Below are 22,209 nucleotides of genomic sequence, written 5' to 3'. Positions count from 1 at the left end.
ATTAATGAGGTATCACATCAGCTTCCCGCCAAGTCAGAGCCTGGCTGCTGCTGTGATGGTGAGAGATTTAAAACAGGTTTTTCCCGTTCCTCATCAACTTGCAGAAAATGAAGTAAAAGAAACTCAGTTCCTTAAATTTGAGTCTCTATTTTATTTTTATAAATTTATTTATTTCTTTATGCTTCCTTGGGTCTTCACTGCTGCGCGCAGGCTTTCTTTAGTTGCCGTGAGTGGGGGCTACTCTTCGTTGCGGTGCACGGGCTTCTCATTGCGGTGGCTTTGCTTGTTGCAGAGCACGGGCTCTAGGCACGCGGGCTCAGTAGTTGTGGCTCACGGGCTCTAGAGCACAGGCTCAGTAGTTGTGGCGCACGGGCTTCGTTGCTCCGTGGCATGTGGGATCTTCCCATACCAGGGCTTGAACCCGTGTCCCCTCCATTGGCAGGTGGATTCTTAACCACTGCACCACCAGGGAAGCCCCTGAATCTCTATTTTTAACCAAAAGTATATTTGAAAGCGAATCCAACTAGTAAGTGTGCAATTATTGTCTAAAAAATATAGACTTGTGAATGTAATATACCAGCATGATTAATTTATGATTAAGCCGAAATGTACATAATAGAGCTTTATGTTCCTGAACAAATCATATAATTAAAATATGTAAGTAGTGTTCAGTTCTTTACCCTAAAGCATCCCATACAAATCCATCTGAATATTTTCTAGAGGGGAGAAGGGTAGAAATATGCAGGTACCATCAATTTGCAAAATATTGGCAAGACTTCTTTTTTTTTTACTGTGGTAAACTATACATAATATAAGATTTTCCATTGTAACCATTTTTAAGTGTGCAGTTCAGTGGCATTAAGTACATTCATGCTGTTGTACAACTATCACCACCGTCCAGCTGCAGAGCATTTTCATCTCCCTAAACTGAAACTCTGTACCCATTAAATAATAATTCCCCCCTCCCCTTTCTTCCCCACCACCCCTGGCAACCACCATTCTACTTTCTGTCTCTATGAATTTGGCTACTCTAGGTACCTCATGCAAGTGGGATCATACAATATTTGTCCCTCTGTGATTGGCTTATTTCACTTAGCATAATGTCCTCAAGTTTCATCCATGATGTAGCATGTGTCACAATTTCCTTCCTCTTTAAGGCTGAATAATACTCCATGTATGTGTACACCACATTTTGTTTCTTCATCCTCTTGTGTTGCTTCCATCTCTTGGTTATTATGAATAATGCTACTATGAGCATGGGTGTACACGTATCTGTTCAAGTCCCTGCTTTCAGCTCTTGGGCATATACTTAGAAGTGGAATTGCTGAATGTTATGGGGACAAGATTTTCAGAGGTCCATAGAAACCGTTACTCCTGAACTGGCACGAGAACATTCTCAGATGCTCAGGGTCTTTTCAGGAGACAGGGATTTGTGTCTTTGGTATCAAGGAGACTGTGGGTTTCATGTCTAATGCTTAATCATCTAACACCTGTAATGTTGAGTAAGGGCAGTTGTTGACGTCGTATTTTGCATCTTCCTGTTTATTACTTACTGGCTTTGAGATCATTATTTTTCAGGCTCCATTGATAACTTGGTTGACATTTCTATCCTTATTTTTCAAATAGGAGTGCTTTCACAAAGTACCAAATGAATATTAATACTTGCATTAAAAATGAAACACAGAGTCCGCCTGGAGGGGTGGGGTAGGGAGGGTGGGAGGGAGGGAGACGCAAGAGGGATGAGATATGGGAACATATGTATAACTGATTCACTTTGTTATAAAGCAGAAACTAACACACCATTGTAAAGCAATTATACTCCAATAAAGATGTAAAAAAAAATGAAACACAGACATAGGAAATAATTTTTTACTGCATCAGCAATAGACGAACTAGAATGTATCAGTCTCTGGGTTTCCTGGCCAGCTTGTTGTTAACCTGCTGAGCCCCAGTATCTTCTTACAGGCTGCAATATGCCACTTGCTTTCGTAAGACCTGTGTGCATGAATCAAAGACTCTCAGTTGGTAAAAATAGAGTCGCCAAATGACCCAGCAATCCCACTCCTGGGCATATATCCAAACAAAACTATAATTTAAAAAGTTACCCCTGGGCTTCCCTGGTGGCGCAGTGGTTGAGAGCCCGCCTGTCGATGCAGGGGACACGGGTTCGTGCCCCGGTCCGGGAAGATCCCACATGCCGCGGAGCGGCTGGGCCCGTGAGCCATGGCCGCTGAGCCTGCGCGTCCGGAGCCTGTGCTCCGCAACGGGAGAGGCCACAACAGTGAGAGGCCCGCATACCACAAAAAAAAAAAAAAAAAAAGTTACCCGTATGTTCATAGCAGCACTATTAATAATAGGCAAGACACGGAATCAACCTAAATGTCCACTGACAGATGAATGGATAAAGAAGATGTGGTACATTTATACAATGGAGTATTACTTAGCCATAAAAAATAATGAAATAATGTCATTTGCAGTTACATGGAAGGACCTAGAGATTATCATACTAAGTGAAGTAAGTCAGAAAGAGAAAGACAAATGCCATATGGTATCACTTATATGTGGAATCTAAAATATGACACAAATGAATTTACCTACGAAATGGAAACAGACTCACAGACATAGAGAACAGACTTATGGTTGCCAAGGGGGAGGGAGGGTTGGGGAAGGGTGGATTGACAGTTTGGGATTAGCAGATGCAAAGTATTATATATAGAATGGATAAACAACAAGGACCTACTGTATAGCACAGGGAACTATATTCAATATCCTGTGATAAATGATAATGGAAAAGAAAATAAATGTGTTTTCTTTAAAAAGAAGACTCTCAGTTGAAAGAGACCTCAAGTTCAACCTACTTCTAGCCCAACCACCCATCCTACAATATCCTCACTGTGTCATCATCCAGCCTCCACTTGAATACCCCTACTGACAGGACACTTACTACACCCCCTGCAGTGCATTTCACTTTGTACAGCTCTGACTCTTAGAAAGTGATTCCTTACACTGACCTGATCACTACTTCCTTGCACTTTGAGACCAACAGGACAAATTAAGCTTCTCACATTTTCCTGTTCACTAAGAATGAGTCATATCCGAATAATTTTATTTCATTTAGTAGACTAGCCAGGCATGGAAAATGTGGAAGCAACTATCTAGACTCTAACAGACATTCCATCGATTTGCTAAAGAGATCCCCACGCCCCATAGACCGGATGGAGAAATGTGTGCTGGATGAAAGAGTCATTGGTTGAGTTCATAACTGGCCGAATGTCTGAGCTGAGATCCTCCTGGAGGGAAGTGTTTAAACAGCCTGGCCAGAAGCATCAAGGAGGGTTCACGAGCTGTCTTCTGTTCTTAGTGACTCCTTGTTGGTTCTTAGTGGGCAGTGTTTACACATCTAAACTTTCACAAAACACTCCATTAAGAGTAATACCAGTAACCATTTATTTATTCAACAAATACCTGTCGATTGCCTACTATGTGCCAGATACATTTGTAGATACTGGGAATGCAGTGGTAAATAAAACAGACCAAGAACCTCTTGTACTTATGGAGCGTACATTCTATTGGAGCAGGGTAACAGAGGATTACAAGTCTCAACAAGAAAGTGACATTTGGTCAAAAACTTGAAGCAGGTGAGGGAAGGAGGAAACTTTTGAAGCAGAGGAAACAGCACTGGTGCAAAGGCCCTGAGGCAGAAACTGTGATGCCTGGCAGTGTTGAGGGACAGCAAGAAAGTCCATATGACTAGATTAGAGTGAGAGATGGTGAGGCAGGTGTTATGGTCCATAGTGCATACAGCTTGCCCTCTCCACAGTCATACATTCGCTTCCTATCTCCCCAAATTCCAGCGATCCCTAGGAGCTCATGGTCACTCCCCTATGCTGAGCTCCCAAACAGGCTTTGTTTGTTTGCCTATATCTTGTGTGTCAGGTATAGACATCAGAAGCTATAAATATTGTTCCTAGCAATGTTCCCTGATTATTTTCTTCTCCAAATTACTGGGCACCTCCCACACCGTTCTTTTTTCTATTTTATTTCTGCCATTTTCCATGGCAACTAGTCTCACAATTATGTATGCGTATATTTATTTTTAACACCTTTTCTAATTGCAAAAGTAATATAGACTCATTGTAGAAAACTGGATAGTATAGAAATGAAATTGTATAAAATGAAATGATCTGTAATCTTATCACCCAGCAATAACCATTGTTAATACTGATTTGCTACCTTTCTCTCGGTCTTTCTTTTTAATGCTTATGTATATATTTTTATAGAGTTGAGATCATAGAGTATAACATTAAATCATGAACATTTTCACATGTCATTTAAACTTTATCAAAAGCATTTTAATGTCCGCATAATATCCTATCATATGTATGTATCACAGTTTGTTCAGCACTTTTTTGGCTGTTTAAATTGTGTTGTGATAAATGTTCTTGCATATAAATCTTTGCATTTCTGATCATTTTCTTAGGAACAAAACATGAAAGGAAATTTATTGAGTCAAAGGCTATTAACATTTTTAAGGCTTTTGATGTATATTACAAAATTATTTTCCAAAAACTTTGTACCATTTTTTTATACTATACCATAAAATTGCCTGATTTTTTAAAATAAATTTATTTATTTATTTATTTTTGGTGGCGTCGGGTCTTCGTTGTTGTGTGCAGGCTTTCTCTAGTTGCAGCGAGCGGGGGCTACTCTTCGTTGCAGTGTGCGGGCTTCTCATTGCAGTGGCTTCTCTTGTTGCAGAGCACGGGGCTGTAGGCACGCGGGCTTCAGTAGCTGTGGCTTGAAGGCTCTAGAGCACACGCTCAGTAGTTGTGAGGCACGGGCTTAGTTGCTCCGCGGCATGTGGGATCTTCCCGGACCAAGGCTCGAACGTGTGTCTCCTGCATTGGCAGGCGGATTCTTAACCACTGTGCCACCCGGGAAGCCCAAATTGCCTGATTTTAAAACTTTTTGTTAATTTACTAGGAGAAAACTTTTTCTCATTGCTTTATTTATTATCATGTCTTTAGTTACCGTTTCTTCATAAAATTATGTATGTCCAACTTATAAATGTATGTCTGTTGGTGTTATTTGATTAATGAACAATCTGTTCCATTATAAGAGATTATATATAAGTGACTCCTATAAGCTCCATGAAGGAAAGGACTGTACTTTTGCCCGCTGCTGATTCCATTGCCTGGCCCATGGTAGATGTTCAGAGAATATTTATTGAATGATTTAGTGAATAGTGAGGTTAACACTTTTTCACAAAGTTAATAGACATTCAAAGAAAGGAAGTATATATCTGAGCTGAAATTAAAGAAATAGATAATAGGAAACCAACAGACAAAACTGGTAAAATCAAAAAGTGGTTTTTTGAAATTAGTAAAACTTATGAATCTCTAGCCGCACTGGTCAGGGGGGAAAAAACAGAGAAGACACAAATGACCAATATCAGGAATGAGAGAGTGGACATCACTGCAGATCCTATAAACATTGGAAGGATAATAAGGGAAAATGATAAACAAATTTATGCCAATAACTTCAGCAACTTAGATTAAATAGACAAATTCCTTGAAAGACCCAAACTACTAATTGTTTTTTCTTTTCCATTATGGTTTATTACAGGGTACTGAATATAGTTCCCTGTGCTATACAATAGGACCTTGTTGTTTATCCATTCTATATATAATAGTTTGCATCTGCTAATCCCAAACTCCCAATCCACCCTTCCCCAAGCCTCCCTCCCCCTTGGCAACCACAAGTCTGTTCTCTGTGTCTGTGAGTCTGTTTCCATTTCATAGATAAGTTCATTTGTGTCATATTTTAGATTCCACATATAAGTGATACCATATGGTATTTGTCTTTCTCTTTCTGACTTACTTCACTTAGTATGGTAATCTCTAGGTCCATCCATGTAATTTCAAATGGCATTATTTCATTCTTTTTTATGGCTAAGTAACATTCCATTGGAAATAAGTACCGTGTCTTCTTTATCCATTCATCTGTCGATGGACACTTTTTTCCATGTCTTGGCTATTGTAAATAGTGCTGCTATGAATACAAGGGTACATGTGTCTCTTTGAATTACAGTTTTGTCTGTATATATGCTCAGGAGTGGGGTTGCTGGATCATATGGCAACTCTAGTTTTAGTTTTCTGAGGAACCTCCGTACTGTTCTCCATAGTGGCTGCACCAATTTATGTTCCTACCAACAGTATAGGAGGGTTTCCTTTTCAACCTTTCCAGCATTTTATTCGTAGACTTTTTAATGGTGGCCATTCTGACCAGTGTGAGGTGGTACCTCACTGTGATTTGGTTTGCATTTCTCTAATAATTAGCGATGTTGACCATATTTTCATGTGCCTGTTGGCCATCTGTATGTCTTCTTTGGAGAAATGTCTATTTCTGTCTTCTGCCCACTTTCTGATTGGGTTGTTTGTTTTCTTATTATTGAGTTGTATGAGCTGTTTGTATATTTTAGAAGCCCTTGTTGGTCACATCGTTTGCAAATATTTTCTCCCAGTCCATAGGTTGTTTTTTTGTTTTCTTTATGATTTCCTTTGCTGTGCAAAAGCTTATGTTTGATTAGGTCCCATTTGGGTCTTTTTGCTTTTATTTCTATTGCCTTGGGAGACTGACCATTGGTACGATTATGTCAGAGAATGTTTTGTCTATGTACTCTTCCAGGAGTTTTATGGTGTCTTGTCTTATATTTAAGTCTTTAAGCCATTTTGAGTTTATGTTTGTGTATGGTGTGAGGGTGTGTTCTAACTTCATTGATTTACATGCAGCTGTCCAGCTTTCCCAACACCACTTGCTGAAGAGACTTTTTCTCCATTCTATATTCTCGCCTCCTTTGTTGAAGATTAATTGGCCATAGATGTGGGGGTTTATTTCTGGGCTCTCTATTCTATTTCATTGATCCAAATGTCTGTTTTTGTGCCAATAGCATGCTCTTTTTTTTTTTAAACACCTTTATTGGAGTATGATTGCTTTACAATGGTGTGTTAGTTTCTGCTTTATAACAAAGTGAATCAGCTATACATATACATATATCCCCATATCTCTTCCCTCTTGCATCTCCCTCCCTCCCACCCTCCCTATCCCACCCCTCTAGGGGGTCACAAAGCACCAAGTACCCTGTGCTATGCGGCTGCTTCCCACTAGCTATCGGTTTTACATTTGGTAGTGTATATATGTCCATGCCACTCTCTCGCTTTGTCCCAGCTTACCCTTCCCCCTCCCCATATCCTCAAGTCCATTCTCTAGTAGGTCTGCATCTTTATTCCCGTCCTGCCCCTAGGTTCTTCATGACTTTTTTTTTTTTTTGGATTCCATATATATGTGTTAGCGTACGGTATTTGTTTTTCTCTTTCTGACTTCACTCTGTATGACAGACTCTAGGTCCATCCACCTCACTACAAATAACTCAATTTCATTTCTTTTTATAGCATGCTCTTTTGATTACTCTAGCTTTATAGTACTGCCTGAAGTCTGGGAGGGTTATGCCTCCTGCTTTGTTCTTTTCCCCCGGGATTGCTGTGGCAATTCTGGGTCTTTTACGGTTGTATATAAATTTTAGGATTATTTGTTCTAGTTCTGTGAAAAATGTCACGGGTAGTTTGATAGGGATCACATTAAACATGTAGATTGCTTTGGCAAGTATGGCCATTTTAACAATACTAATTTTTCTAATCCAAGAGCATGGGATATTTTCCATTTATTTATTTATTTATTTATTTATTTGCCACACTGTGTGGCATATGGGATCTTAGTTCCCCGACCAGGTATCAAACCCGTGCCCCCTGCATTGGGAGCACGAAGTCTTAACCACTGGACCACCAGGGAAGTCCCCATTTTTTTAAATCATCTTCAGTTTCCTTTATCAATGTTTTATAGTTCTCAGCCTATAAATCTTTCACCTCCTTGGTCAGGTTTATTCTAAGTATTTTATCTTTTTTGATGTAATTTTAAAAGGGATTGTTTCTTTCTTTTTTTTAATATTTATTTATTTATTTGGTTGCACCAGGCGGACTCCTTAGTTGCGGCTCGTGGGCTCCTTAGTTGCGGCTTGCCAGCTCCTTAGTTGCAGCATATGGGCTCTTTAGTTGCGGCTCGCTGACTCCTTAGTTGTGGCATGCATGTTGGATCTAGTTCCCTGACCAGAGATCAAACCCGGGCCCCCTGCATTGGGAGCATGGAGTCTTATCCACTGCACCACCAGGGAAGTCCCCAAGGGATTGTTCTTTACTTTCACTTTCTGATATGTCATTGTTAGTGTAAAGAAATGCAACCGATTTCTGTATGTTAATCTTGTATCCTACTACCTTGCTGAATTTGTTTATCAGTTTTAGTAGCTTTTGTGTGGAATTTTTAGGGTTTTCTGTATATAGTATCATGTCATCTGCATATAATGAGAATTTTACCTCTTCCCTTCCAATTTGGATACCTTTTATTTCTTTTTCTTATATGATTGCTGTGGCTAGGACTTCCAGTACTATGTTAAATAGAAGTGATGAGAATGGGCATCCTTATCATGTTCCAGATTTTAACAGGAAGGCTTTCAGCTTGTCACCGTTGAGTATTATGTTGACTGTGGGTTAGTCATAAATAGCTTTTATTCTGTTGAGATATGTTCCCTCTATATCCACTTTGGTAAGAGTTTTTATCATGAATGGATATTGAATTTTATCAAATGCTTTTTCTGCATCTGTTGAGATATCATGTGGTTTTTGTCTTCTTTTGTGGATGTGGTGTATCACACTGATTGATTTGCATATGTTGAAACATCCTTGTGATCCTGAGATGAAGCCAACTTGGTCATGGTGTATGATGTTTTCTGTGTGTTGTTGGATTCACAAACTCCTAAAATTAACTCAAGAAGAAATAGATAATCTGAATAGGCCTCTATCTATTAAAAGAAGTTGAACTTGTACTTGTAAACCTTCCCACAAAGACATCTCCAGGGCTAGTTGGCTTAACTGGTAAATTCTACCAAATTCTACCATTTGAGGAAGAACAAATACCAATTTTATACAAATTCTTCCAGAAAACAGTAGAGGAAGGAGCATTTTTCAACTTATTCTATAAGGCCAGCATTATCCAAATACCAAGTCCAGAAAAAGGCATTACAAGAAAAGAAAACCAGGGACTTCCCTGGCAGTCCAGTGGTTAAGACTCCGCGCTTCCATTGCAGGGAGCACCGGTTCGATCCCTGGTCAGGGAACTAAGATCCAGCATGCAGCATGGTGCAGCCAAAAAAAAGAGAGAAAACCACACAAATGTCCCTCATGAAATACATGCCAAAGATCTTTAATTATTTTTAGCAATAAAATTCCACAATATATAAAAAGGATAATACCTCATGAACAAGTGGGATTTATCCCAGGAATTCAAGGATGATTTAACATGCAAATGAAATTTAAAACATTAACATACTAAAAAGCAGAAACTATATGATCCAAGTCAATAGATACAGAAAGAGCACTGGACAAGACCTGACATTCATTTACTATTAAAAAGAAAAAGTCTCTCAGCAGACTAGGAATGAAGAGAACTGCCTCAATCTGATAAAGTGCATCAATGAAAAAACTATCAGCTAACATCATACTTAATGATGAAAGATTGAATGCTTTCCTTATAAGATGAGGAACAAAACAGGATACCCACTCTCACCACTTCTATTTAGCATGGACTGTAAGGTTCTAGCCATTCTAATAAGGAAGAAAAAAAGAAAGTAAGAAATGAAACCTAGATTGGAAAGGACGAGTTAAAAGCATCTTTATTAAAAGGTCATTGTAAATATAGCACTCTCCTGTGTTCTGTGAGTGATTCTAATAAATTATTGAAAGGAGTGAGTTGTGGGAGACCCCAAAATTGTAGGTGGCTGTGCAGAAGTGAAGGTGGCCTGGGGAGCCCACTGGAGGCTGGTATCTGAAGTAAGGACAGTCTTACTGGGGACCTTACACTTTACCTTGTGAGACTGGATGTTAACTCTGGGTAGTTAGTGTCAGAATTGAATTAAATTACAGGGCTCCCAATTGGTGTTGGAGAATTGTCTGCAGAACAAATTGAAGCAAATGAGCCTAACTGTATATGAGGCTGTTAGCATAATCACCCAGAGAATTATTGTAAGTGACAGGCAGGGAATATGTTGACTTTACATTCTAAGTGGCATATATCTGAAAAACAAAAGAGCTTTAACTGTTTCCAGTAGTATTAGCATTAATAGTAGAATTGTTTTCTTATTTTGAAATTATACATATACACATATAAATATATGACACAATAAATATATATAATGTTAATGTCACTTTGTACCTATACTTTCAGCATAAGAGAAAACAAATACAAATGTAAAATCAAAATGATTAAGTAAAACATTTCAGGGCTGGTTTCTCTGTTCATATCCAATTCTGGTGCTTAGGAACAGGGAGCTATGCTGATGTCCAAGGGCAAAAAGCCCCACTTCCTTTAAGAAAGGGAGCAGGGGCTTCCCTGGTGGCGCAGTGGTTGAGAGTCCACCTGCCGATGCAGGGGACACGGGTTTGTGCCCCGGTCCGGGAAGATCTCACATGCCGCAGAGCGGCTGGGCCTGTGAGCCATGGCCACTGAGCCTTCGTGTCCGGAGCCTGTGCTCTGCAACGGGAGAGGCCACAGCAGTGAGAGGCCCGCGTACCAAAAAAAAAAAAGAAAGGGAGCAGGCCTGACCCTGATACCCAGTAAGGGGCAACCCTAGGCTTTTTGTTTTTCTTGCTTTTATTCCTTTTTGTTGGCCCTGTGCTGGGTTTGTTTATAAAATATTTTTTTGTTTAAATATTAAAAATGTTTTGTTAAATATTAAAAATGGAAAAATTTGTTAAATATTAAAAATGGAAAATTAAAAATTTGTTAAATATTAAAAATGGAAAACTCTATACAAAAAAAATGATTAAGTCAAACAAACAAAACCTGTCTTTATTAACAGACAACATCTCCAACGGAATTTACAGAAAAGCTCTAGAACTATTAGTGAGTTTACCAAGGATGCAGGGTACGAGGTCAATATACAAAAATCAATTATTTTTTATTTACTTTCTTTTTTTTTTTTTTAAACTGAGTCTCTTTTACTCTGTATGTCCTCCTTCCCTCTTTTTTTCTTTGCCATTCATTTGTTTTATGTTTTGTTTTGGCTGCTTTGGGTCTTCGTTGCTATGCACGGGCTTTCTCTAGTGGCAGCGAGCGGGGGCTAATCTGTTGCAGTGCATGGACTTCTCATTGCAGTGGCTTCTCCTGTTGTGGAGCACGGGTTCTAGGTGTGTGGGCTTCACTAGTTGCAGCACGCTGGCTCACTAGTTGCAGTGCATGGGCTCTAGGCACGCGGGCTTCAGTAGTGTGGCACGCGGGCTCAGTAGTTGTGGCTCGCGGGCTCTAGAGAGCAGGCTCAGTAGTTGTGGCACACGGGCTTAGTTGTTCCACAGCATGTGGGATCTTCCCGGACCAGGGATTGAACCCATGTCCCCTGCATTAGCAGGCGGATTCTTTTTTTTTTTTTAAACATCTTTATTGGAGTATAATTGCTTTACATTGTTGTGTTAGTTTCTGCTGTATAACATTGCCAGGCGGGTTCTTAACCACTGCACCATGAAGGAAGTCCCTTTTTATATACTTTCAATGGAAAATCACAAATTTACATTTTAAAATGCTATTTATAATAGCATCAAAAATATGTACCACCTAGGGGTAAATTTAACAAAAGATGTGAAAACCTTTACAATGAAAGCTACAAAACATTGCTAAGGGAAATTAAAGAAGACTTAACTAAATAGATATATTCATGGATCAGAAGACTCAATACTGTTAAGATGTCTGTCCTTTCCAAATTAATCTATATAGATCACAGTATTATCTGTCATAATCTTAGCATGCTTTTTTTGTAGAAATTGACAAGCTAATTCTAAAACATACGTAGAAATGAAAAGGACTAAAATAGCCCTTTTTGAAAAAGATGCACAATGTCGAAGGACTTAAACCACCTGATTTTTAATACCAATTATAAAGCAACAGTAATCAAGACAGTGTGGTATTGGTGTAAAGATGGAGTATAGATCAATGGAACAGAACAGAGTCCAGAGATAGACCCACACATATATGGTGAAAGTATTTTCAACAAAGGTACTAAGGCAATTCATGGGGGAAAGGATAATATCTTCAACTAATGGTGCTGAACAATTGGATTGCCATGTGCAAAAAAAAAAAAAAAGGAACTTGACCCTTACCTCACACTACATACAAAAATTAACTTGAAATCAGTTTTAAACTTAAATGTAAGATTGAAAACTATAAAAATTATAGAAGGAAACATAGGAAAAGATCTTAGTGACCCTGCGTTTGGCAAAGATGCCTTAAAAGAGGACACAGAAAGCACAAACTATAAAAATTAAAAATGAATAAATTGAACTTCATCAAAATTAAAACTTTTGTTCTTCAAAAGGCACTATTAGGGGCTTCCCTGGTGGCGCAGTGGTTGAGAGTCCGCCTGCCAATGCAGGGGACACAGGTTCGTGCCCCGGTCGGGGAAGATCCCACATGCCACGGAGCGGCTGGGCCCATGAGCCATGGCCACTGAGCCTGCACGTCCGGAGCCAGTGCTCCGCAATGGGAGAGGCCACAGCAGTGAGAGGCCCGCGTACCGCAAAAAAAAAAAAAAGGTACTATTACTAAAATGAAGAAGCAAGCCACAGACTGGGAAAAAATATTTGCAAAATGTATATCCAACAAAGGGTTTGTATTTAGAACATATAAAGAACTCTTCAAACTTAGTGAGGAGACAAACAACCTAATAAAAATGGGCAAAAGATTTGTCCAGACACTCCATTAAAGAAAATATAGAAATGGAAAATAAACATATGAAAATATATCCAACAGCATTAGTCATGAGGGAAATGCAAAATAAAACCACAATGAAATAACCACTATGTACTTACCAGAAGGGCTAAAATTACCAAGTGTTGGTAAGGATGTGGAGCAACTGGAACTCTCATGATGAAACTGCTGGTAGGAACGTTTAAGAAATTAATACATCTACCATACAACCCAGCCATTCTACTCCTAAATGTTTACTCAAAATGAAAGCATATGTCTATGGGACTTCCCTGGTGGTCCAGTGGCTAAGACTCCACGCTCCCAATGCGGGGGTCCTGGGTTCGATCCCTGGTCAGGGAACTAGATCCCACATGCCGCAAGTAAGAGTTCGCATGCTGCAACTAAAGATCCGACATGCCCTAACGAAGATCCCACACGCAGCAACGAAGATCCTGCATGCCGCAACTAAGACCAGATGCAGCCAAATAAATAAATAAATTTTTTTTTTAAAAAAAAGAAAGAAAGCATATGTCTACACCAAGACTTGTTCATGAATGTTCATAGCTGCTTTATTTGTGATAGCCTCAAACTGGAAACAACTCAAATCCCTCCAGCAGGTGAATAGACAAATAAATTGTGGTATATCCATATAATGAAATACTACTCTACAGTAAAAAAAGAACAAACTGTTGACATACACATGAACATGGATGAATCTCAAAATAATTATGAGGAATGAAAGAAGCCAGACCAAAAAGAACACAACCGTATGATTCCATTTATGTGAAATTCTAGAAAATGCAAACTAATTTATCTTGACAGGAGATTAACGATTATTTGGGGGCAGAGGGAGTAGTAGGAAAGAATGAATTAGAAAGTGTCTTGAGGAAACATCTGAGGGAAATGCGTAAGTTCATTACCTCGGTTATGGTGATAGTTTCATGGACACATATGTATGTCAGAACATCAAATGTCCATCTTAAATATGTGCAGTTTATTTTTTGTCATTTGTACATCAATAAAACTAAAAATGAGCAGGGAGACTGTTTTATTTTAAAATGTTAATGTCATAAAACACAAAGGCTGTGGAAGTGTTTCTAGACTGTTGCTACTGGATAGAACACTCTGTGATAGTGAAAATGCTCTGTATCTGCACCATTCAATATAGTAGCCAGGAGCTACTGTGGCTACTGAGCCTTAAGGTGTGGCCAGTGCAACTGACGAACTGCATTTTAAATTTTATTTAATTTTAATCTATTTTAATTTTAAAAAAAATTTTATTGACGTATAGTCGATTTACAATGTTGTGTTTAATTTCTGCTGTAGTGATTCAGTTATACATATATATAACATGTTCTTTTTCATATTCTTTTCCATTGTGGTTTATCACAGGATATTGAATATAGTTCCCTGTGCTATGAAATAGGACATTGTTGCTTTCCATCCTGTATATACTATTTTGCATCTGCTAATCCCAAACTCCCACTCCTTCCCTCCCCACCTCCCCTCCCCCTTGGCAACCACAAGTCTGTTCTCTATGTCTGTGAGTCTGTTTCTCTTTCATAGGTATGTTCATTTGTGTCATGTTTTAGATTCCACATATAAGTGACATCATATGGTATTTGTCTCTTTCTGCCTTACTTCGCTTAGTATGATAATCTCTAGATTCATGCATGTTGCTGCAAATTCCATTATTTCATTCTTTTTTATGGCTGAATAACATTTCATACTGTGTGTGTACATATATACACACACACACACACACACACACACACATCACACCTTCTTTATCCATTCATCTGTTGATGGACATTTAGGTTGTTTCCATTCCATTTTAATTTAAATGGCCACATTAGACGGCATGGTTCCAGATTAAAGGAAGCTAAGCGTACATGAATATTAACTATAAACTCTGACCCTCTATTGAGTTCTATACTGGAGGATGAAAAATGCTACAAAGAACATTATTAGATCAACTTAGAAGACTAGAATAAGGATGGTAGATTAAGTAAAAGTCTTGTATAAATGTAAATTTATGAAGTATGGCTACACTGTGGTTATATAAGAGAATATCCCTCCTCTTAGGAAGCACACACTGTGTTTAAGGAAAAAGGATGGTGATATATGTAACTTACCCTCAAATAATTCAGAGAGATAAGCAAATGATAAAGCAAATGGGATAAAATGTTGACAATAGATAAATCTGGGTAGAGTGTATATATGTGCTTCTTGTACCTATCTACTTGTATTTTTATGTTTGCAACTTTTGTAAGTTTAAAATCATTTCCAAATAAAAAGTCTTTTTAAATACCTTTATATGTGATTGTGGTATTGCAGTTATATTTTTTAAAGAGTTCCAGTGCTTTAAGGATACATTATGAAATATTTATAGACAAAATGATATAACATCTGGGGTTTGCTTTCAAGTAATGGCATCTTAGCACGGGGGATGGGAGTGTACAGGAAACAAGGTCAGCTGTAGATTGAGTCTCTTGAAGCCGAGTGATATGCACGTGGATTTATTATACTAGTCAGTTCATTTGTTTATATATGTTTAAAATTTTCCATGACTTTAAATTCGGAAGAATTGGCATTTTCTCAATATTTTTTCGTTTGAGAATATTGTACGCCTTTCTCTTACTCGTTTCGTTTCCTTTGGTACAGGCTAGGAAAACTCATTTATACCAAATGCTTCATTAGGAAAATGATATATGCAGTTCATATATTCCTTAAAACGATAAAAATCCTCATTAAAACAAAAAGACACCTTTTAAGACCCCATCAGTGGCCACTTATTTCAAGCCATTTTAGACAGTGCACCAAGTTCCACTACAGCAAAATGCTTGGTACAGACCTGTCAGTACAACAGTCCTAATCCATATCTAAAAAATACTCACACAAGTAAAATTTCACTATTACAAATTCCATGTGACCTTTGTTTCTGAATATTTTGGTTTAAATTAATGCGTACCTAGAGATCACATTCCCTGACTGTGAAGCCTTGAGATGATTTAAGTGTAGATGAGGCCAATGACGTTAACAGGGGAGGTGTTTTGCCCTCAAAATACGCCTTTCACTCCCAGGCCTTCTTTTTCCCAGGATATCATTTTTATCCTATTTGGCGCAGTGTTTCACTCAGTTAAGTGGTTTAAAGTTTGACTTTGGGAAGATTTCATTATTTTAATTACGTAAGTTCAGTAACATATTCAGCTAAGCTCTCTCTTCCTGGCCTGTGACACAACGAACAACACCCAGTGGCTCTGACATGAGCCCAGACAAGGAAAGCATCTTCACAAAGCATAAACATTTTGTAACATGTCAAGAAAGTTCTCTTCCTGTGGGGGCCGTATCCCTAAACATGGAAATACCTTCACTGATAGATCCCTCTATGGCATGAGTGTTTGAGGTCACGGGAATGTATCTGTTTAGGAAAAGTTAAGACTGCAAATCCTTTGACTTTTCTATGCTAGATTTCTAGCTTTGTTCATCATTCTGAGTTTTCTTTCTTTTCAGAGATAGACTACTGTGCCTCACCTGACCACGGATGCCAGCACGAGTGTGTTAACACAGATGATTCCTATTCCTGCCGCTGCTTAAAAGGCTTTACCCTGAATCCAGATCAGAAAACCTGCAGAAGTAAGTTGCGCTGGGCCTTGAAGAAGGGCTTGTTCCTCAGATGGCCCTGTTGGTTTTCCTTCGCCTTGCAAATCTCAACCAGGTGCACTTGTACTCGGTATTTGTGTTTGCTAACAGCATTCTGCCTTTTATTTTACCTTTTGTCTCACCTGATCCTGTGATGGGGAGAATTTTTAGAGACCGCGTAGACTGGGTCTGTCCATCAGATTCATTTAGTGAAATCGAGGCCCAGGCTGAAGCTCCCACCTATTTGAAATGAGGGCACATCCTCCCTTCTTTTGACCACCCCCCGCCCCCAACCTGCAACAAGTATTTGGGACTTTGAGAAAGAAAAGGCTGGGTCCAGAGTCGGAGGCAAAAGGAGCTGGTTTCTTCCAGTCCTACAAGATGAGACACTTGACGGCTGCTAAGAAAGGGGAAGTTGCAGCTCTTTCCTCTTTGTTAGGAAGGAAGGAAAAATAGAAGACTCTGGGGCATCCCTGCAGCATTCAAGAGGTACATGGTGTCAGCAGGATGATATTAAGGATGTGCTGAGTGACTCAGATACTGTCGTCTAGCACCTCAGAGGGCTTGACCGGGGACCTAGAGCCCGGACCCCCAGTGGGATCTCTTTAAGAGATCTGTGCCTGAGAGGCTGCTAGAATGCAAGGTCTACAAGGACAGAGGTTCTTCTCTTCTTCTCACTCGTGAATCCTCGTCACCTCAGGGTTTGGCGCATGCTGGTGTGACACGATATTTAGTGAATGAATGAGCAAATGGATCTCTGAGATTTATCATCCTGGAGAAATGGCAACTATCGTCTGAATTATTCTATCTTGTTAGAAAGATGGCCCTTTTAAGGCATGCAAGTGTTTTCTCAAAAAGCATTCCCGAAGTTAGTCCACACCTATGCACACTGAATTGTACACGTTCTCCCAACAGTGTCATTCACAGAACTCTCTGGAACTCCCATTAAGGGACATAGTCTCTTATGTGTCCCTTTATCCACTTCCTCCTGGTGATAAGTACAGCAGCGTTCTGCATCACAGGACCGGATTTTCAAAAGTTTTACCATATATCTTTTCTGAAAAGCTTTGTGGTTTATAGAATTGAGTCCACAAGCTACAGTCTGCTTGCAGCACATGGTAACTCACACACTCACTCTAATACGCGTTAAACCTTGTACGGTGGCAGAGGGTGGCAGAGCCCATATTTTGAAACTGAGCCTCTCTCATAAAAAATGATTCCCACCACCTTGCCTGGATGCAAACCCCAGAAACATTCAAGCATCGGACGGGAATTTTAACTGAGAGCGTTCGGAATGTGAAAACAATCAGATGGACAGTTTTCCGTTAGACCACACATGCATGCAGTACGTGGGAAAGGTCAGCCTGGCCACTCCTTTCTGTGCTATTTACACCTCTTTCTAGGGGTGAGAGTATCAGTGGCTGACTTCACCCAGAGAAAAGCACTCACCATTGGACTCCTTTGTGAACCCAAATCTCTTACCTGGGGGATAATTAGATCTGGTTCAACTCAGACACTCATTGGAGTTGCAGGCTTCACTGTGTGTCGCTTTTGGAGGGAGAAGGACGTGAGCTGGGCATGTGGCCATCAGTGGAGGGGACTTGGCTTGAAGCTCTGCATCTCTTACAATCATCTAGGAGTCCCTCGCCCTCTGCCCCTCCCTCCACATCCTGCCTGGAGAGACACTTGGAGTAAGAGGAGAGTCCAAGGCATGGACTGCACAGTTATCAAGGGAGGAGGCAGGCCAAGAAGAGAAGGACGAGTGCAGAGCAAGGGACCGTTTGGGAGTATTGTAACCACCGCCCACAGACGGCCAGTCTCAGGCTGCGGCCCAGCCCCAGTCCCTAACGCTCATTCATATGTATTCAGTGATAGCTCCATTTCCTCTTTAGCCAGGTGCCCTACTTTTCATCCAAGAAAAATGGAATTTGTTTTTAAAACCCAATGTCCTCATCAGCCCTTCTCCCAGCATCCTGCCTCATCATTACTTTTTCCATTGTCTTTGCTACAAACCCAGCCCTCGACTCCCGAGGTCCCTCTGGAAGCCACTTCGCCCTAATGCGCACACGCCGGCAGTTAGGGCAGAACGGAAAGTGAGCGCTTACCCTCTCTCTGGGGCGTTACATGGAATCGGGAAGCAGAGAAATGGGGCTTAAAATCTGGAGTTTGTTATTAGGAATCTGAGGATCTCGAGAGCATTAAAGACCTCAAGCGCAGGGTACAGCCATTCACGTTTAATCGGCAGTTGATGGATGTGGGCTATTTTCAATTCTAATAAGAAACCTATTTTTCAAAGGAATTTGATGTCATCCAATTAAACTGGAAAAAAAAGAAAGTTCAAGGCAGAATCCTACTGAAGAAAACACCCTTGGCCAGGTTTTGTTCTTCCTCCTCATCCAGGCATAATTTCTTTTTCTGCAAAGTGCTGTCATCGACTTAAAGCATAAATTATTAAGGCAGAGACACAGAGACCGGGACTGGCGGTCTAGGCGGGGGCCCCAGGGTGGAATCAGAGGTGGGTGGGTCCCACGTGCTGGACTCCAGGATTGCTCACGCTGGCACCATGGCTGAGACATCACATTCATTTTTTTTTTGGCCGCACCGTGCGGCATGCGAGACCTTAGTTCCCCAACCAGGGATCGAACCTGTGCCCCCTGCATTGGGAGTGTGGAGTCTTAGCCACTGGACCATTAGGGAAGTCCTGGAGACATCACATTCTAAACCGCTGGGGCGGGGGCCACGGGTTGAGCCAGGGGATGCCAAGGCCGGTCTTGGCAGTGTCACTCATGCTGGCCGTGTGACCTTGGACAGGTTGCTTTGCTTCTCTGGACCCCGATTCCCTAAACTGAAGGAACACGACTTTCTGCTTTAACATTTTGTAGCCTGTCCAATTTTTCTAAAACTTACTTCTCTGTGCCACTCAGTTGGCATTATAATTTACTGTCTGGGTCACTGATCTTTCATGTTTTTATTTCTCATCTTCTCAGTGAGGTCTCCAGCTCCTTCGCGAGTTGGCACTCATAAGAGCTGTTTCATTGGTCATCTGACAGTCCTGCCATCTGACCTCGCAGGGTTATTGGACACTCCAGGCTTTGCCAGATAAACCTACACCCAAGCCTGGCCCATGTGTAGCTCATCGCAGTTAGGGAGGAGACTGGACCAGATGTGGGGGGGCAGAGTAGGTAGTCAATAAATACAGATTGAATGCATAAATGTGTGAATGACTAAGTAACAGGTGAAGAATTGTGACCGAAGCATGTAAAGAAAGCAAAGATCTACAATTAAACCTCTGCTGTAAAGTTCCATTTGGAGAAGAGGCATTTTTAAATTGCTTTTTGCCAGATAGCTGAGTGATAACCTCTTTGAGAATCTTCATGTGTTTTAATTTAATTATTGTGTGTAAATCTTTCTTAAAGACAATGTTGGCCCTTTAAAAAATTGTGTTAAAATATACATAACAAAATTTACCATTGTAACCATTGTTACAGGTACAGTTCAGTGGCATTAAGTACATTCATGTTGTTGTCAAACCATCACCACCATCCAGCTGCGGAACTTTATCATCTCTCCGAACTGAAACTCTGTACCGATTCTCTCTCCCCCCAGCCCCTGACAACCCCCGATCCTATCTTCCATCTCTATGACTTCGCCTACTCTAGGAGCCTCATATAAGTGGAATCTTACAATATTTGTCCTTCTGTGACTGGCTTGTTTCACGTACCGTAATGTCTTCAAGGTTGATCCATGTGTGGCATATGTCAGAATTTCCTTCCTTTTTAAGGCTAAACAATATTCCACATTATATAACAGAAATAAAGACAAAAATAAACAAATGGGACTTAATTAAACTTAAAAGCTTCTGCACAGCAAAGGAAACCGTAAACAAGACAAAAAGACAACCCTCAGAATGGGAGAAAATATTTGCAAATGAAACAACAAAGGATTAATCTCCAAAATATACAAACAGCTCATGGAACTCAATGTCAAAAAAACAATCCAGTTAAAAAATGGGCGGAAGACCTAAATAGACATTTCACCAAGGAAGACATACAGATGGCCAAGAGGCACATGAAAAGATGCTCAACATCACTAATTATTAGAGAAATGCAAATCAAAACTACAATGAGGTATCACTCACTCCAGTCGGAATGGCCATTATCAAAAAAGCTAGAAACAATAAATGCTGGAAATGGTGTGGTGAAAAGGGAACCCTCCTGCACTGTTGGTGGGAATGTAAATTGATACAACCACTGTGGAAAAGAGTATGGTGGTTAAAAAACTAAAAATAAAACTACCATATCCACTACTGGGCATATACCCTGAGAAAACCATAATTCAAAAAGAGACATGCACCACAATGTTCATTGCAGCTCTATTTACAATAGCCAGGACATGGGAGCAACCTATGTGACCATCAACAGATGAATGGATAAAAAAGATGTGGCACATATATACAATGGAATATTACTCAGCCATAAAAAGAAACGAAATTGAGTTATTTGTAGTGAGGTGGATGGACCTAGAGACTGTCATACAGATTGAAGGAAGTCAGAAAGAGAAAAACAAATACTGTATGCTAACACATATATATGGAATCTAAAAAAAAAAAAAAGAAAATTGGTACTGATGAACCTGGTTGCAGGACAGGAATAAAGAGGTAGACATAGAGAATGGACTTGAGGACATCGGGTGGGAGGGTGAAGCTGGGACGAAGTGAGAGTAGCATCGACATATATACGCTACCAAATGTAAAATAGATAGCTAGTGGGAAGCAGCAGCAGAGCACAGGGAGATCAGCTCGGTGCTTTGCGATGACCTAGAGGGGTGGGATAGGGAGGATGGGAGGGAGGCTCGAGAGGGAGGGGATATGGGGACATGTGTATGCCTATGGCTGATTCGCTTTGTTGTGCAACAGAAACTAACACAGTATTGTGACGCAATTATACTCCAATAAAGATCTATTAAAAATTTTTTTTAAATAAAATTCTGCAAAAAAAAAATTCCATATTATGTATATACCACATTTTGTTTATCCATTCATCTGTCAGTAGGCACCTGGGTTGCTTCCATCTTTTGGCCATTGTGAATAATACTGCTACGAACATGGATATACAAGTACTGTTCAAGTTCCTGCTTTCAGTTCTTTTGGGTATAAACCCAGAAGTGGAATTGCTGGATCACATGTAATTCTATGTTTAATTTTTTTGAGGAACCTCTATACTGTTTTCCATAGTGGCTGAGTGCTGGCTTTTAAAAACAGTGTTTACTGAGGATAATTTCATTTTCTCTGATGGTGTAATGAAGTGTAGGATTTGCAGGCCCTACACTGTGTGGCCCCAAACTGTGGGACCCTTTGTGTTCTGTGTCTGTTTGCTCGGCTTTTTGTTTGTCTGTGTGTCTGTGGCCGGAGTTTTATCGCCGGGTCTGTTTTTCTTCACTGAAGCTCTTGACTTGTTTCCTGGCATTCAGTCTGTTCTGCACAGGTAAGGCTGTTGATGAACTGAGAAATCGCGCACAGCTAACAATATTCTGCCTCTGTCATGCAGAAGGGATGAGGTACAGAGAGAGTGCCAAGGGGTCCGTGACCCTCGTGGTGGGATCTCTTCTCTTAGGCCAGCCCCTGCATGTCGTGGGAGTTCTCTCCCTGTGCTCGGTCTGCAGGTACTTCTACTCGTGCTCTGTGCACGTGGAAAGTTCCACCCACTTGTCACATGGGAGCGCACA

General features: G+C 40.2%; 1 protein-coding gene across 1 annotated transcript in view; it reads left to right on the top strand.

Moving 5' to 3' along the window:
- Positions 1–22,209, top strand: part of MATN2 (matrilin 2) — a 155,753-nt gene that overhangs the window by 101,162 nt on the left and 32,382 nt on the right. Inside the window, exon 7 of the mRNA XM_082674458.1 lies at positions 16,357–16,479. Within this exon, the coding sequence (XP_082530584.1) occupies positions 16,357–16,479 (123 nt within the window). The remainder of the gene's footprint in view (positions 1–16,356; positions 16,480–22,209) is intronic.

The sequence above is a fragment of the Grampus griseus genome (genome assembly GCF_964374135.1).
Source record: "Grampus griseus genome assembly, chromosome: 17".
NCBI classification, from domain to species: domain Eukaryota; kingdom Metazoa; phylum Chordata; class Mammalia; order Artiodactyla; family Delphinidae; genus Grampus; species Grampus griseus.
The sequence above is the reverse complement of the archived record's forward strand: the minus strand, read 5'-3'. Positions and strand labels throughout refer to the sequence as shown.